This window comes from Peromyscus californicus, unplaced genomic scaffold (assembly GCF_007827085.1).
Source record: "Peromyscus californicus insignis strain IS unplaced genomic scaffold, ASM782708v3 Scaffold_17__1_contigs__length_78620276, whole genome shotgun sequence".
Taxonomy (NCBI): domain Eukaryota; kingdom Metazoa; phylum Chordata; class Mammalia; order Rodentia; family Cricetidae; genus Peromyscus; species Peromyscus californicus.
This window is the reverse complement of record NW_026294469.1, coordinates 66,034,451-66,050,689: the sequence shown is the minus strand read 5'-3', so window position 1 is coordinate 66,050,689 and position 16,239 is coordinate 66,034,451. Positions and strand designations below refer to the sequence as shown.

Below are 16,239 nucleotides of genomic sequence, written 5' to 3'. Positions count from 1 at the left end.
GCATGCTGCATGTGAATGTGTTTGGGGCGAGGTGGCCCAGGGTCTAGGATTTAGCTTCATATCCTCTGGCAGCCACAGAGGGGTCAAGAATGAAGGACAAAACCAAAAGGGTAGAGTTGTGTTTTCTTCACTTTTGTGCATATTCAAAAGTTTTAGCTAGACTGAAGTTCAAAAGTTCTACTAATTTAACACCCCCAGTAACAGATCTAGGGTTGAGAAGAACACTATGATTGAAGTTAACTAAACTTTTGTAACCTCACTTAAATATTTGTTTAGAATCTTTACCTTCTGGTGGAGGAATCTCAGATAAAACCCATTTATCCTCAAAAATTTCTATGCAAGGAAAAGATGGAGTTGGGGGAAAATTTTTAATATAAGAAAGTATGGCAAAGAGAGCTGTTAATGACATGCTCAGCAACCTTAGCACCTGTGAACATCTAAATCTCCATCCTTGAAAAAGAAAGCCACTGCAGAGAGGAATTGAGCAGAGGACCTGCTTTTTCTCAGAACTTATTTGTGTCCCAACAACATAGGTTCACCTGCCCATGGTATTAGCCTGCTTTCAGGACCAAAGTCTGGCTGGAAAGAATGCCTCTTCTCTCTGCCTACAAGGGGAAGAGGATCACATCAACAACTCAGAATTCCTTTGTATCCAAGAGTCAGCACAGGACAGGGCCATCAGATAGTCTTTGATATCCAAAGCAAGAATCAGTGTCAAGCTCTCTGGAGACTCTGGGATCTAATGAAAGTTTATAGCATCTAGTTACTGTGCATAGGGGCTGGCGCTATCCACAGTGCTGAATGCCCTCCCTCCCCTTGAAGGGTTTTGACAGCAATGAGAGAGAAGAAACTGGCTAATTGGATGCTGGGTTTTTCACAGTAGAATATAAATCAAGAAAGCCAAGACAGTCTAGATATGTGTGAAATAACTGTCTGTATAAGGGATGTAGGCATCTAGAGTACTTAATTATGAGCTCAGCTGAGGTTTATGGCCAGGGCCTTATTATTATTATTATTATTATTATTATTATTATTATTATTATTATTACACAAAGAAATCTTTAGTCCTGGAGGAAACTGAATCTCCTATGATGAAGGCAAGAAATACAAAGAAGGATTTGAGAGCCTTAAAGAAAGATGTAATTAAATTCTACTGAACCATATTAATTCCCTGTTATATAACAGGTAGTGGATTGACACCAGGGTAAGAACAATGGTCAAGACAGTGGAACTCATGGAGCTGCAAGTCAAGAGTGCTGACTGGTTTTATTGCAACTTGACACAAACTAAAGTCACTTTGGAAAAGGAAATCTCAACAGAGAATATGCCTCCAACAGATTGGCCTAAGGGCACGGCCATGATGCATTTTTCTTGATTGATGATTGATGTGGGTGGACCCAGTTCACTATGGGTGGTAGCACCCATTGACTTGTGGTCCTGTGTACTATATGAGAACAGTTTGAGCAAGGCATGATGAGCAAGCCAGTAAGCAGCACTTCTCCATGGGTTCTGCATCAGTTCCTGCCTCCAGGTCCCTGCCTTGAGTGATAGACTGTGATGTGGAACTAAAACTGAAATAAATCCTTTTCTCCTTGAGTTGATATTAGTCGTGGTGTTCCTTCACAACAATGGAAACCCTAACTGAGGTAGTCAATTAAAGGAGACAGAATTCAGTCACATATTGACCAACTGTTTTGGAGGGAGTTCATACATGGCTGGACAATAAGTTTCAGTGAGAGGGTGAAGACATAAAGGAGCTTTCTAACCAGCAATAAGGAAATACAGTTATGGCAGGATGCATGCTTGGGATCACAACATAAGGCAGAATACCTGTGGCTGGAATTAAGTGAGAAGTCCAGAGTGAGAGTCAAAGCTAGTCAGTGATGCCTATTAGCACTAAACTGTTTCCTTTTTTCAAGCTTAGAGAATAGATCATTTCTGTCCCCTAGTTCCCACAACATTGATTTCAAGGCTGTGGAAACCCAACTTACAAAAGTTGATACCATTTTAAGCATTCTGACTAGACCATTCAGCCTTGTTGTAGTTAAGTTATGGCAGTTAGCTTCTCTGACACTGGGCTCATGATGAAACTCTGGTTTGCTATGTTTTCCTGGGTCCCAGTGGCCTTGACTCTCTTTCCATCAGCAGCAGGTCCCGATTCTCTGCAGCAGGCTCATGACTGAACTGAGATGCCAGGTAAGTCTTTATTGGTCCTTAAAGGTGCATCCTCACTGTTTTATTTTCTTGGAGTTACCACAGAAAAATCACTACAGATTGATGTTTAGAAAAACAACAGCAATGTATGATCTCATGATTCTGGAGACTAGAATTCTGAAAGTAAGCTGTGTCCCTGGCCATTGTCTTTGACAAAGCTCCTCTGATTTTTCTTGGCTTCAGTGACTCCCAGCAATCCTTGGTGTTTCTTGGCTAGTAACTGCTGGCTAGCTCCAACTCTGATCTCATGTTGCCTCACATGATTATGTTCCTGAGTCCTTCCATGATCTCTCTTTTTCTTGTAGGAACACACATCATCTTTGGGTTTCAGACCCACTGTAGATCAATGATGATGTCATTTAAAACTAGTTCTATCTGTAAAGACTCCTTTGTACTCTCTGATTCTGGTTCTGGGTGAGCAAGAATTTGGGGAACAGAAGACACAATTGGGTCTACAACACCTGAGAGAACCTACCCTTACAAACACTTTACTAAATATCAGGTTTGATGTACTATATCTGGAAACTGTTCAAATACCTAGAAAAGAGAAAGAGATCTTCATGGATGACTAGAAAAGGTCTGCAGCCATTCATCCCAGATCCAGAAGCTGCAAGAAGCTGATGTAGAACACTGACCTGTTTACTCACTCTCATAATTATTAGGGACCTACTAAGTACAAACTTGGCACTAGGAATGCCAATCAAACAAGGTCCCCATCCTTGAAAGACAGGAAGTCTGTCAACTGTAATTGGCGAGAAAGACCATTACAATCAGCACACTACAAATAGAGGTGTATATGGAAAGCAGAGGAGTGGGAATAGAGGACATCTAAGTTCATTCAGGGTAGTTGGGGAAATTTACAAAGAACTTAATAACTAACCTGGATTCTGAGGGACACATAACAGTAGCAGAAGAAGGGAATTGTGGGTATGAAACTATCTCTTGAGTACCGATGTATGAAAAACTTGATTTAGTCAAAATCATGCAAGACAGTATTTAAACAAGGGTTGGCCTACAAACACTGGGAGATGTCAAAAGGAAGAGAGTATGGAAAAGAGAAAGCCTTTAGAATGAGAACAATGCTCTTAGAGAGTTTCTATCACTTAAACTCAAATGTACTACATTATTTTCTGAATGAAATGGAATTGTCAGAAATAAAAAGGCAATTCCATGTGATAACAAGGACCAAAAAGCAAAGAGAGTATGTGTGGCTTTCTGAGAGGGGTTCCCTGGCTTTGTGTAGGGTGGAGAGGGTCTCTCAGGAGACAAATGAAAGAGTTTTGTCTGATGAACCTGAATTCATAAACCACAGAAGCTTGTCCATCTTCATGCTCTCCATTGCATGCCTGAAATATGCTGCTGTGTAACAAAACTTCTCATCCAGGAATTCTGGGAATTTGTAGGGAGGAACAGACATTTTATTTTATGATTTATTTATTTTTAGTTTATGTGTGTGAGTGTTTTGCCTGCATCTGTGTATGATTGTATACCATATGCATGCTTCATGCACATGGAGGCCGGAAGAGGGCATCAGATCCCCTGGATCTAGAGTTACAGACAGTTGTGAGATGCCATGTAGGTGCTGGGAACTGGATCTGAGTCCTTTGTAAGAACAGCACGTGCTCTTAACCATTGAACCATCTTTCCAGCCCCCCAAAAACATTTTAAACTGCTTCACTATTTGAAAACAAATGCTACTTCTTATTTCCTCTGCTAAATTTATGTCTAAGAAACTATGGAGTCAGAACTGGTACATCATAGCTTGGGCTCTCAGGAACAGTGGGCAGTCCTTAGCAGTGGAGTTCCCTAGATGGATCTCTTCTTCCCAAACACATTCTAGTTTAGAAGCCAAAACTGTAGAGATAATTTCTCCACCCCCTCCTCTTCCTTCCCTTTAGTTATTCAACTCAAATGCTGGACTTCTCTACAACCTTCACTTAGCCACCCTGGCTCTGCTTGAGCTGTATTTTCCCTCATTCAGCCTTATCCATGGCTTCAATCCTATCTGCCATTGTTTGGGTCTTAACTGTTTCCCAAAAGACCCATGCTTAATGGCTTGGTCTCCAGGGTGGTACTATTGGGAAGCTGTGGAACCTTTAAGAGGTAGGACCTGGTGAAGTTCCTCAGGGAGGAGGGATGGTAGGCTCCTTATTTTGTTTCCTGGGTTCTGATATGGGTGGCTTTGCTCAGCCATAACTCCTGCCATGATGTTCCATCTTGTCACAGGTGCAAAGCAATGAGGTCAATCAATCATAGACTGGGACTGACGAAAGTACTTAGCGACATTGGCTAGCCGACTGTCACTGATTTAAGAACTGATATCAACATTCAAACCACATGGGGTTGTTAGAGCTGTAAAGGGCCTGGGCTGATCATTTCTTTAAAGAGTGATCATATCAATGAAGAGGAATCCCCTCCCCCCACCACAAGAAACATGTAAGCTTGGACAACACTAGAAATAAATGTTATCTTTGACTCTTGAAATGATCCAGTAAGATCTTCTTCTTTTTTTTTTCTTTTGAGACAGGGTTTCTCTGTGTAGCTTTGCGCCTTTCCTGGAACTCACTTTGTAGGCCAGGCTGGCCTCGAACTCACAGAGATCTGCCTGGCTCTGCCTCCCGAGTGCTGGGATTAAAGGTGTACACCACCACTGCCCAGAAGACCTAATATTCTTATCAGAGATGTGAGTCTCTACTTTCTTGGGTTGGAAGGAAGGGTACAGCATGAAGTCAGAAACATCCAAGAGGACTCTAGAAGGTTCTTTGTGAGAAACACACAGTGAAGGAAGATGGAAGAAGACATCAAAGGGATGGAAGCCCCAGGAGAAAATAGATGAGAAATAATAGATATATAGGGCTCAGATTTACATACCTGCAAATAGGTATATAGGGCTAAGATGGAGTTTTTATGTAGGGAGGACAGAGGTGTGAGCTCTGACAATGGACCAGCAGTCCTGTGCCTTTTGTACTGTCAGTTTGGGGTGGGATGCATGAGATATGGACCACCTTGCCAAGCATCTGAGTATCTACCATAGGCCAGAATGAAGATAGCCACACCTGGATGTAGTCACTTACATCTGTAATCCCAACACTCATGAGATTGAGGCCAGAGGATTGTCAGGCCAGAATGGAGTACACAGTGAGTTCTGTGCCAGCCTGAGCTACAGTGTGAGACTTCAAAAACAAACAAACAAAAAAAACCCCAACAGAAATAAAAATGGAAGAAACAAAATAGGGAAAGAGGGAAGGAAGGAAGCAAAAAAAGGAGGAAGGGGAGGGGAGGGAGAGGGGGAAGAGGGAGGGGAGGGGGAAGGGGAAGAAGAAAAAGGAGGAGGAAGAGGAGAAGAAGGAGAAGGAGAAGGAGAAAAGAAGAGGAGGAAGAAGAAGGAGGACGAGGAAGAGGGGGAAGAGGGGGAAGAGAGGGAAGAGGAGGAAGAGGGGGAAGAGGAGGAGGAGGAGGAGGAGGAGGAGGAGGAGGAGGAGGAGGAGGAGGAGGAGGAGAGTCAGTCATTCATCAAATCTCAAACCCCCTAACAGGCTCTAGAATCCTGAATGAACTGAAACTAGAGAAGTCAGTACCTTGGACAGTTCCGTGGCTTCCAAAGAGCGCTGATTTCTCCAAAAGCATGGTCTTTCCTAAACCTCCCCAGTCTTTCTGATCGCCCCCTGCCCTCGTCCCACAAACGAAACACACACATTGCAATGGTCCTGGTGTGGTATTCCCTTTTTGAAAAAGGGAAGTGGGTTTAGTTGACACGAATTTCCTCCCTGCCTTCTTTTCAGGCCTGACCGGAAGTTAGTAAGGAACCCCTGTCTCAGTGTGGCCCATAGGCTGGGTTGCCAAGGATTCCAACCCTTCCTCCTCCGCCACATTGGTGCTGCTGCTTCTGAGATGGAGGCTATGACAGAACAGGGTTGGAGAACTTGGGGTTCTGAGACATCTGGTAGTTCCTTTAGTGGGGAGCTAATGCTTACCCAGTTCCCACTGCATTCACACTCTCCTTCCATGCTGGCCCCACCAGTCTAGTCTGCTAGGTGTTTCTAATGAGGCCTGTGCAGACACACGCATGTGGCTTGGGGTTTGCACACCTGTCTTTAACTGAGCGAGTCACTGTGGCATGTCATGACAGGGGCTGAGCCTGATCTTTTGAAGTATCTGGGGCAGAATGTCTTAGAGGCCATGGATGGTATCATTCATTCATTCAGACTTTGGACTACCATCCAATGACTGATAGGACGATCATGCAGATGGCAGTAGGGGAAAAAACTTGGGATCTTTGTAATGGCTCCTCTGTGGAAAAGGAGAGATTTACTATGGATTTGTGAGACAGTCTCACAAGTATGTGTCTCTCCACAGACTTGTGATGCCACCTGAGGTGACTGATCTTGATTTAAAACTGACTGTACCAGGAGGTTAACAAAGCACAGTCTTGGACCTAATGAATGAATTTAAAATGTGAACAGGTGTGTGGGAGGTGGTGGGACTGTGCTAGGTTTAGCCTGGTGGAGAAGAGTGGGTTATTTGGGGGAAGTTATTGAAAGGCAAGAGTTTAGGCCCCTTCCTATATTCCTTTCTGCTTCTCTTGGCTGCTGTGAGATGAGCAACTTTCCTTGGTCACGCCCTTCCTCCATGATGATGTTCCTCACAAGGGAGCTGGCTGAGCAGGGACTGAAGGGTCTGGCACTGATCCAGAAGAAATCCTTCCTCCCTTACTCAATTTTGTCAGAAACTTTGTCCCAGTGACAAGTGAGGAAGAAGAGTTCCTCAGCACGGCACCTTGTCAGGATGAGACCCCTACCTGTACACTCTGATGATGAAGCAAACAGGTAGAGGATGATATCCCTCAGGCCACCATCTCCCTTCCTGGCTCTCTGGCATGGGGGCATTGAAGGTGCAGAATTGTGATCAGCAGGATGGACATGGTGGGTCGAAACAACAACAGAATCCCTGCTGGGGATGCTAGCTGGTCCATTTGCCACTCTGTGGTCCTGGAGTGGACATCCTAAGGCCTTGATGTTCTTTGGTTACAGAGTAGAGAGTCAGTAACAAGACTTTGTTACATAAAGTCACAAAGCACACTGAATGATCAAAAGTTTGCAACTCTCCCTAGCTCACATGGTCCCAGGCCCACCAGGAACACATTAGATGTTCAGGTCATGAACGACTGAATACGTACAGGAAACCTGACAACTGTGAAGTGCTGGACAAGTCTTCATCATCATGTGATTGCTTTAAAGAGCAGCTACTTTCTCTGCTCCATCTCAGTTTATTGCCACATGGGAAATGCTTTGACTGTTGACCCCATGTTGAAATGAATCAGTAACACTGCTCCTCCTGGAAGCTCAGCCAGCGCCTGAACTGGGTTTGCCAGCCATCAGCTGCATTGAGATCTAAGGAGGTGAAGTGAGGCAGGCGGCCTCAGGACAGCTCTGTGGGAGGTGAGGGTATAGCAAAGGCACGAGAGGGCTTGGAGTGGACAGCTTGGGGGAAGCTAGTTTTGACTCCAGACACTGGAGGGGAGTTGGGGGCAGCAGCAAGCATGGAGGTGGGTAAGTCCAGTAATGAACCTTCAACTCTGATATCCAGCAGGAGCGGCAGGTGCAAAGCCAGAATAAAGAGATGCGATGTCTGCAGAGAGCAAAGCAGTGGGCAAAGGAGTGGGGAGGCCATGGAAACCATTACAGCAACGGACGAAGTCTCCCTAAGCACCTTGGAGTTACAAAGTCAAGTTCTCACTTGGCTTGTATCTTGCTTACATTTATAAGTGAATATAGCTACATTTAGACTCAGGGTTGTAAGACTGATAGAAAATCCACAGGAAGTGGACTCGGTGAGATTCCTTCCTTCCTTCCTTCCTTCCTTCTTTCCTTCCTTCCTTCCTTCCTTCCTCCATCCCTTCCTTTCTTCCCTCCCTCCCTTTCTCCTCTCTACTCCCCCCTCTCCATTCTAGGGATAGAATACAGGGCCTTGCGCATGCTAAGCAATTATGCTACACTTGAGCTACTAAACCAACCCAATTCCTTTTCTTCTTAATTTTTATGCCCAAACTAAGTAGAATTCATACTCTGATATTGCAAAAATGAAGACTCATTAACCAACCCCCTCTCAGGGAGAAAGCAGGAGGAACTAAGCTCCAGGCGTAAGAACGGCCTAGGAACACAGGACCTCTAATGGATGGTCCCCCCCAAATGGTGCAATCCATGGCTGAATTGCCTTCCTGCTGGGGTAGGCAGGGTCTACTTGCCTAGAGAGGCAGAGGACCAGGGAGCACTGTCCCAGGAAGGGCTACCCTCTGCCACCCTGGTTCCAGGCAGTAGCTACCTTTGTTGTCATGCCAGACCCTCAGCTTGCAGAGGTGGCCCAGGCTCAGCATGTCAGAGAAGTTGAAGGTGTCTGTGTTGTTCCGCTCAAACTTGTTCCAGTTGGCCGACTGCTTCAGGGCCAGGGTCCCGCTGTCCCCATTCTCCCCAAAGATGATGATGAACACATTGGCATCCGTGCCTGCTCCTGGGAAATACACAGGCGAGGCTCTGGGAACCGGCATCTCTTCACAAAGCCCTCTGCTCTGGCCTTTTCCCCAGACTCCTGGAGCACAGGGGGACAGAGTCTAGAGTCCATGGAACTAGGGATAAGGACCAGAAAGGTCAGAAGTGGTCTGGACTTCTTAGGTGTTACAGGGAACCATGTAGTTGGCCTGGTCTACCTACCTTGAGAGACACGCATTATAGATTTTTTTAGGTTAGAGTCCATAACTCCTAGGGCACTGTGTGCCTTTAAATTTCTAAGAAACTGAGGCACTCCCTCAGGCAGTGAAGCTTTCAGGATGCCCTGTGATTCTCTGTGTCCCCTAAAAGTCAATGAAGCACATGGAAGCTTGACAGGACAACTGGTTTTAGACATTAATGACGTGTACCTTGTGTAGCTTGCAAACATCATCGTATCCTGGCAACTTCCATTGTATTGATAGTGGCCACTGCAATTATATTCTGCTTCTGATAAGAGTATAATGCTGGGAATAAACTTGTCTCAGCCTCAGTCTTGCTGAGACCCCTCCATCCCGGTCTGGTTAAGAGTCATTTCTCATTGGCCATATCAGGTAGCCCTGGCCCAGTAAGGAAGTGCTGGTGCTTACAAGGTGTCCAATTCTATCCCTCACCTTCTCTTTGCATGTTGCAATTATTGTTGGTCTAATTGCAGTCAGAGTAACATGAATGCTTAGCAAAAAACTGCACCTGTTCCCAGGGAAGTGCTTCAAACAGGCACTGGCCACTGTTAAGAAGCCAGAGGTCCTGGAAGAGGTATCGGTGAAGCCGTTGTGCCACACATCTGTTGCTAACCACGAACTTCGTTATTTTCCTGAGAGCACACCATGAAGGAATTAAAAGAGGACCCTCAAAGCATGTGGACACTGGGAATTTCAAGCAATAAAGGGGAAGGTCCACTATGGGGAGAAAGGGAGACGGAACATGCTAGAAACAAACTCTGCCAGATTTACTGACCCATCTCTTTGGCAAACTGCTCTGTTGAAAGTGCACTCTACCATGATCAATGAGTCATCTATGGTGGATGTGAATGAGTCTGCCAAATTCTTCTTAATGGTCCTTGGAGAGAGGCCTTGGCTAGAGGAGAGAAGGTAGGAGGCACTGTTTCCTGACTCGATGAGAGGCATTCCCTCTCTTCGTTTAGAAGTCCTTCCTATGGGCATTCTACCAGCTCAATGGTTCTGTTTGTCTTTCTGGATTTGACTTTGACATCTTTCTGGAATGCTCCTGTGACTCTTGCCCAGATTTATATGGGTAAGGCTCCCTACTCTGGTTCCCCAGAAGTGCCTGGACTGACATCTGCTTTGGCCTCACCTAATGATGTGTTAACTCCACCAGATTGTCAGGTGTGTGGGAGCCCTGGAGGTCACAGCTCTATCCCCAGGCCCCAGGCCAGAGTCAAACACAGATAACTGTGAAGTATGGATTGCCAAGGTGCAGAGCATTGGGTAAGAGGCATCCAGCAGTATCAGGAAGCTGCAGGTCTCTGAGCCAAGCAGAGGCTGTGTCCCTGAAATTATCCTCTCCATTTCTGTGAGGGGACAGGGAAGAAACCAATTTGGCCACTGTGAGGAAATACTTTGTCTCCACAGAAAAGGACACACTGTGGAGATGATTTGGCCTCAGAAGGTTATGTGAAGAAAAATGCCCTGATCAGAAGCCAGTCTCAAGTCATGATTCAAGAGTGGAGGACAAAGGGACAGGAGGCAAGAGGTCACAACCTACCCAAGATGTCACTAGTCTTCACAGAGACTGTGTAGGAGGTCCACTCCATCATCTCCTCTCCATCAATGACTGCACACATTTCACACACCAGTGTCTTCTTGCCCTTCCTTTGGGATAGCCAGTCTCCATAGTAGAACATGGTCAGGTCTCCTGTGTCCATGTTCTTCAGCAGGATCTGGAGAGGGGCCGTGCAGAAATACACTCTCTTACCCAAGCACCATTCCACGAACCCCCATCCCAAGCCCCCTGATTCAGACTCTTGGGTGTGGGAAGGGCTCTGCTTATGTGTTTTGCTGAAAGCCCCATGTAATCTGGAAATTGGAAATGTATCTGAAAAGGCTTCCACAGCAATGCCTAGAATGTGTATAGAAAACTTCTGCTGCATCAAGCCATTGGCATCCTGGGAGCAGGACACTGACGTTTGCCAGGGTGGTGTGGATACAATATTGTTGGCTCAGGGAAAGTCTGCAATGGTTACACAGTGGATGGAGAGCTTGAGGAGAACCAGGGCAGTTGGCCTTTGGTGGATGAAGGACAAGCTTACAGAATGATTTTATTATAAACTAAACCATGTTCCTCCAATCCCGAGTGTGTATATTGAAGTCCCAATCATTAGTCTCAAGGTATGACTTTATTTAAACTAGGGTTATAATCAGTTAGGATGAGGTTCCAAGGTGGGCTCTAAGCAAAACAGGATGGGGGAATTTACACGTGGAGATGTGTACACGGCGAGAGTGCTGTCTGGCAGCTGGGAGAGCTTGAGGACAGCCAAGGTCAGATCCTATGTGGAGTCTTGGGAGAGCACATGGCCTGTCCGCACCTTGATTCCTGCTCTCTTCCCCACTGAATTCTGGAGCTTGGTTACATAGCTACAGGAAACTGCCTCACACTGTACAAGATGGTCACCTGACACCAGCGCCAGCCCATCTGACACAGGGGCATGCCTGTGGGGCTGTCATCTGTATCATTGGTTCTCATGAAAACATAGCAAGCCGAGCTGTGCGCTGGGAGCCCTCTGCTCCACAACAATGAGTGTCCCCAGTGTCAGGGTCCTACAAGGCCAGGGGGGTTAAGCAAATGGTGATGGGGAAACACAGCCATCTTCTTTTCTTGGGAGAAGCTGAGCCTGCGGGTGTGTGTGGTGTGTGGTGTGTGGTGTGTGGTGTGTGGTGTGTGGTGTGCTCTGTATGCTGTGTGATGAAGGCAGGAGAGATTGAGACAAAACAGAGACGTCACGAGTCTGTTTTTTAAGTTTCTCATCATCCCTGTCCAGGAAGCCCTCAGCCTGCCCGGGAGCCCAGGGATGGGCCACAGCCTGGCTGCCTGGTGGGCTCAGGCTCCTCCAGAGAGAGAAGGCAGGGAGGAAGAAAGCTACCTAACAGTGTACAGGGACACAGAAAGCCCACCACCCACCCAGCTCTCAGTGCCTCAAGTCTGCTTCTCTCCTAATCCCTGCACATCTCTTGTCCGAGAGTATTAATCCACCCCGACCGAACCTTCCCTATCCCAGGCTCCGCCCACTGTGCTGTGTTCTCTGGAAGTAATTCAGCTCTTACTAGACACAAATAAAGCTTCATTGCTCGATTAATTCACACCAAAGTCCATGGTCAGGATAGCAGCATTACAAGGTCACTTATAACCCAATAGCATGGAGAAGAGGTGGGCAGGGATGGAAGGAGGGCATCACATTACCCTCTCCAGGAACCACTCTGGCCGGCTACCCATCCCATCAATGCGGATGCGCATCTTGGTAAAGGGAGCGATATCCAGGATCTCCATGATGAAGGTGTCATTTTGTTCCCGCTCAAACCTGGGGGTAGAGCAAAGAAGGGAAGTTGGTAAGCTGGCCCTGGCCATAGACCAGACACCTTATCACTCCCAGCAGTTCCCCCAACTGCCCATCTTTTGCACCCCAGGTAGGATCCTAGAAGACTGGGTTAAGCAGGCTTGGCTGATGACAGGGCCCTGAACCAAGAGCTATCAGATTGGGTTCTGTTCTCATCGGCTAGTTTCTTACCTTCCTTTCTGGGACTGGAATCTCTCACTTGTAATCTGGGGAGGATGGCATTCACCCCATGATCTCACAAAGCTATCCTGAAGAGCAAATGGATGTGAAGCCAACTTTAAGGGTAAAACGAAGTTCGTGCCGGAAAAGCGTCAGGTGACAGTCTATGAGTGACAAACCCTCCTGAAGGGTACGGCAGGTGGTACACTGCCCAACACTAGAAGATGGACTAGCCTCATTTCTCTGTGTGCAACTGTGCAGCTGAGCACGGTGGCTCTGGATTGGTCCATATTCCCGGCAGTTGTAAAGTGGCAGCCAACTGAAGTTAGCATTGCTTTGGTGGCTGCTGCTCTCCTGTCCCACGCTGCACCGTCTCAGAGATGTCCTCTTTAGCCTTTGCCGCTCTCGCCACAGGGCCTGACTGCTTGCTTAGCTGCGGACTGATTCAACGATACTGTTCAAAGGCCCCTGGGGTAATACAGGTGCTCCCAAAGAGGCAGCTCCAGAGGTCAACTGTTCTGCTTCTTGGGTGCAAAACCACACCCTGTGCAGTTAGACCTGAGTACTGCAAAGTGAGAGCAAGGCCTACCTTGTCCTGGGACAGTGTTAGTTCCAGGTCACCTCTTCTTTGAGTACTTCAAGCACCCCCCACAGTTCCTCTGTCCATGTAAGTGCATACGCACGGGTATGCTGGCCTCCATCTTGGCCACACAGCTTTTCTTGGGGGTAAGTGTTTCCTTACCCAGCCCCATGTTGTGCATGTGTCACATGCCCAGTGCTCTTTCTGTCCTCATCTACCACCAAGACACCCCCAACAGGGCCTCTCAGGCATGGTGCAATGCCTCCTGGGAGCAGATGCAGCAAAGCAAAGCATGGTTCAGAGAGGAGCTTTATGCCAGATTAAGTAGGAAATGCAGCTCCCCTCTCAGTATAACCTTCCAAGAGAGAAAGTCCTTTCACCTAACCAGGTCTCGGAGCGTTTAGTGTGGCCACTCTTCTGACAGAACTGCAAGCCACAGCTCTGGAATTTGCTCCTGGGGATGTTGCCCCTCCTTCCCACCCTTCCTCCCATTAGCAATTAGATTTTGGGCACCTGCAGATTGGGTGGAACATAAGAATAAGAGAATCAACTAAAGAAAATCCCAGAAATTGGAGTTGGGTGGGGCTTAGTGTTGGAATAGAGAGACTAGTAGAGACCAAACATGCTAGGGGGCCCTAGCCAGGCCATGCCTAGAAATGAAGGCTCAACTCACAGCCTCTTTGGCACCTGGCTCGTAATGGCCACTTTTTCAGCGACTACCAACTTCCTGATTTGGTTCCAGTTTCCCAGCTTAGGACCAAAGAGAGAAACACAAACTCTCCCTGTAATTCAGTCACATGAGATGCCCAGTTCTTCTCACCGTGCCTCAGTGATGCTTCACCACACATCTTCCCACCTTACCCTATCTGACTGATACCTGACCTCAGTGACAGCAAGCTTTCAGTCAGTAGCCTCTGTTCCCATTGGAGCTTCACTTATTCCTGAGCTTTCTGAGTTCAAGTCCTGGTGACCTTGGACTATTTGCTTCATCTCTCTGTGTCTCAGGACTTCATTATAAATGGGAGACACTAACAGTGCAGAGCAAAAGGGTCACCCTGAGTTAAAATAGGTGCAGGGCTCTTTCAGCAGGGTCTGGCATGGAGTGGGTACTCAACATCAGCCATTCCCAAGGCTGTCACCATGGGAACTACATGACAAGAAGGTGGAAGTTCTAAGAGAGGGCAGGAAGGAGCCTTACCAGACCCCAGGGATGGGCTGCTCTGTCTATGGGGAGAAGCATCTGCCTGGTCCTCATCACTTCAGTAGCCAGTCCCCATCGTCACCTTCGTCACGACCATCATCACCCTCCCGGACCACTTGTTAATGTTTTAATAGCTGATCACTTTTATTTTGCAATCATCTTAGATGCAGAAAAGTCACAGAAGTAGAATTCCATGCATCCCTCATGCTGCTTCTCCCACTGAGGGTTTCTCACATGGACAGCACATGGAACAGAACCCGGAAATGAATAAGACGCAGCAACGTCAACCTTAAGGTGAACATTTTTGAGAGACCAGATGGGCGAACAAAAGAAAGAACTGGATGGGAGAGATGGTTTAGAGGCTAAGAATGCGGGCTGCTGTTCCAGAAGTCCAGGGTTCTATTCCCAGCATCCACATGGGAGTCCACAACTATCTGTAGCTCCAGTCCCAGTATATCCAATAAACTCTTCTGGTCTCCATGGGCCCTAGGCACCCAAGTGGTGGTACATAATATAACATGCAGGTTAAACACTCATGCACATAAAATAAAATAAATTGTTTTTTTTTTTTAAGGAAGAAAATTGCTATGGCTTTGGTAGTCAAGGAAGACTTCCTGGAGGAGGGATATTTATCTGGCTCTTGAAAGAAAAAAAATGATGGAAAAGAGCAATCAGTGTAAAGCAGCTAGGAGGCCTCATGGTGTACAGTAAGGTGGGACAGAGCCAGTCTGACTGAGGACCAAGTTAGGTGGAGGTTGGATGTGAGCAGGGCGAGGGGTCAAGCCCTGTCTGGGTACCTGGCCTTCTTTTTGTCCAGCTGCACCTCCTCTGTGCTCCCGTTGATGCCATAGAGGGTCATAAAGATATTGGAGTCAGTGCCTCCACCGACCACGTCACCAGTCCAGACTGTCATCTCATAAAGCACCTGCCATGAGAGGGACACGTTCCTGACCCCCAGCCCCGCCCACCAAACCACCCATCCTAGCTCAGTGTCCCAGGGAGAAGAGACACTCCTTCAAGCCCTGCAGCTCTGAGAAGAATCTAGCGTAGTTGACCGGACATGTCTGAGGAAGCAGAGCCAGGCCAGCCTCTCCTGGTCCCCCCACACTCATCCAGCCAGGGGGGCTCTGGCAGAGACACGGCAGGCAATGGATTTCACTAGTTCTCTGTGAGCCCATCCATGTGTGCTCATGCTAAGGCAGGACAGTGGTCTTGGGAGCATTCAGAGCTCCACCCAAATCCAGGTCTGCACTCCATTAGCTTTTTACCTGGGACAGATGTGGGGACACTCCTTGTAGAGTCATGAGATACATAGGTGGCTCAAATACCACTGGTGCTGGTGCAGGGCCTACCACGTGTGTGGTATGGCTTTACAAGTATGTGTTATGGATGGTGCCGTGTGTATGATATACACAGCCATACATGTATACAGTATGGCACCAACTGTGTGGTACAGTGCCATGTGAATGATATGGCACTATGTGTATGACAAGGCCATGCATGTGTGGGTACTACAGTGGTTGTAAGTGTCCCTGACTTCCTGCCGCAGCCAGCTTGCCCCTGATGTCTGTGAGCAAGGAATGCCACAGTGAGGAGAGTGGCTTGGTGAGGTCTGCCTCAAGCCATGTGTGAAGTGGGCATTACCTGTTCATCCTATTCCCACTTTAGATTGGGACTTTTTTCTCCTAGAGGACAAGATTCCCTTTATCTGCAGGCCCTGGAGGGAGGGCAGAGCTCGCCCTTCCTGGGTGTCTGAGTGGAAGTACTTTGGAGGCTCTTCCTGAGAGGTAGCCTTGGGTGAAGGTATCACCTGTGTGCTGGATCTTGGGGTCCTGGTTTTTACTCATCCCTTCATGACAGGTACCCACAGATCAAACTCTGAGAGTTTGGGAGAGGTGGAGAGCCGGCAAACCTGCCGCCACCTTCTGTCTTCCCCGAGCAACTGCCTAATCCCCTTGCTCTTCCGGGGGCT

At 47.3% G+C, this 16,239-nt stretch overlaps 1 protein-coding gene across 3 annotated transcripts in view; it reads right to left on the bottom strand.

Annotated features, from left to right (window-relative positions):
- The window catches only part of Loxhd1 (lipoxygenase homology PLAT domains 1), a 161,865-nt gene that overhangs the window by 24,036 nt on the left and 121,590 nt on the right, over positions 1 to 16,239 (bottom strand). For all 3 annotated transcript variants that reach the window (XM_052741493.1, XM_052741494.1, XM_052741495.1), the window contains 4 exons: positions 15,065 to 15,192; positions 12,174 to 12,291; positions 10,482 to 10,656; positions 8,536 to 8,721 (listed from right to left, as the gene is read on the bottom strand). In XM_052741493.1, coding sequence (XP_052597453.1) covers positions 8,536 to 8,721; positions 10,482 to 10,656; positions 12,174 to 12,291; positions 15,065 to 15,192 — 607 coding nt within the window. The remainder of the gene's footprint in view (positions 1 to 8,535; positions 8,722 to 10,481; positions 10,657 to 12,173; positions 12,292 to 15,064; positions 15,193 to 16,239) is intronic.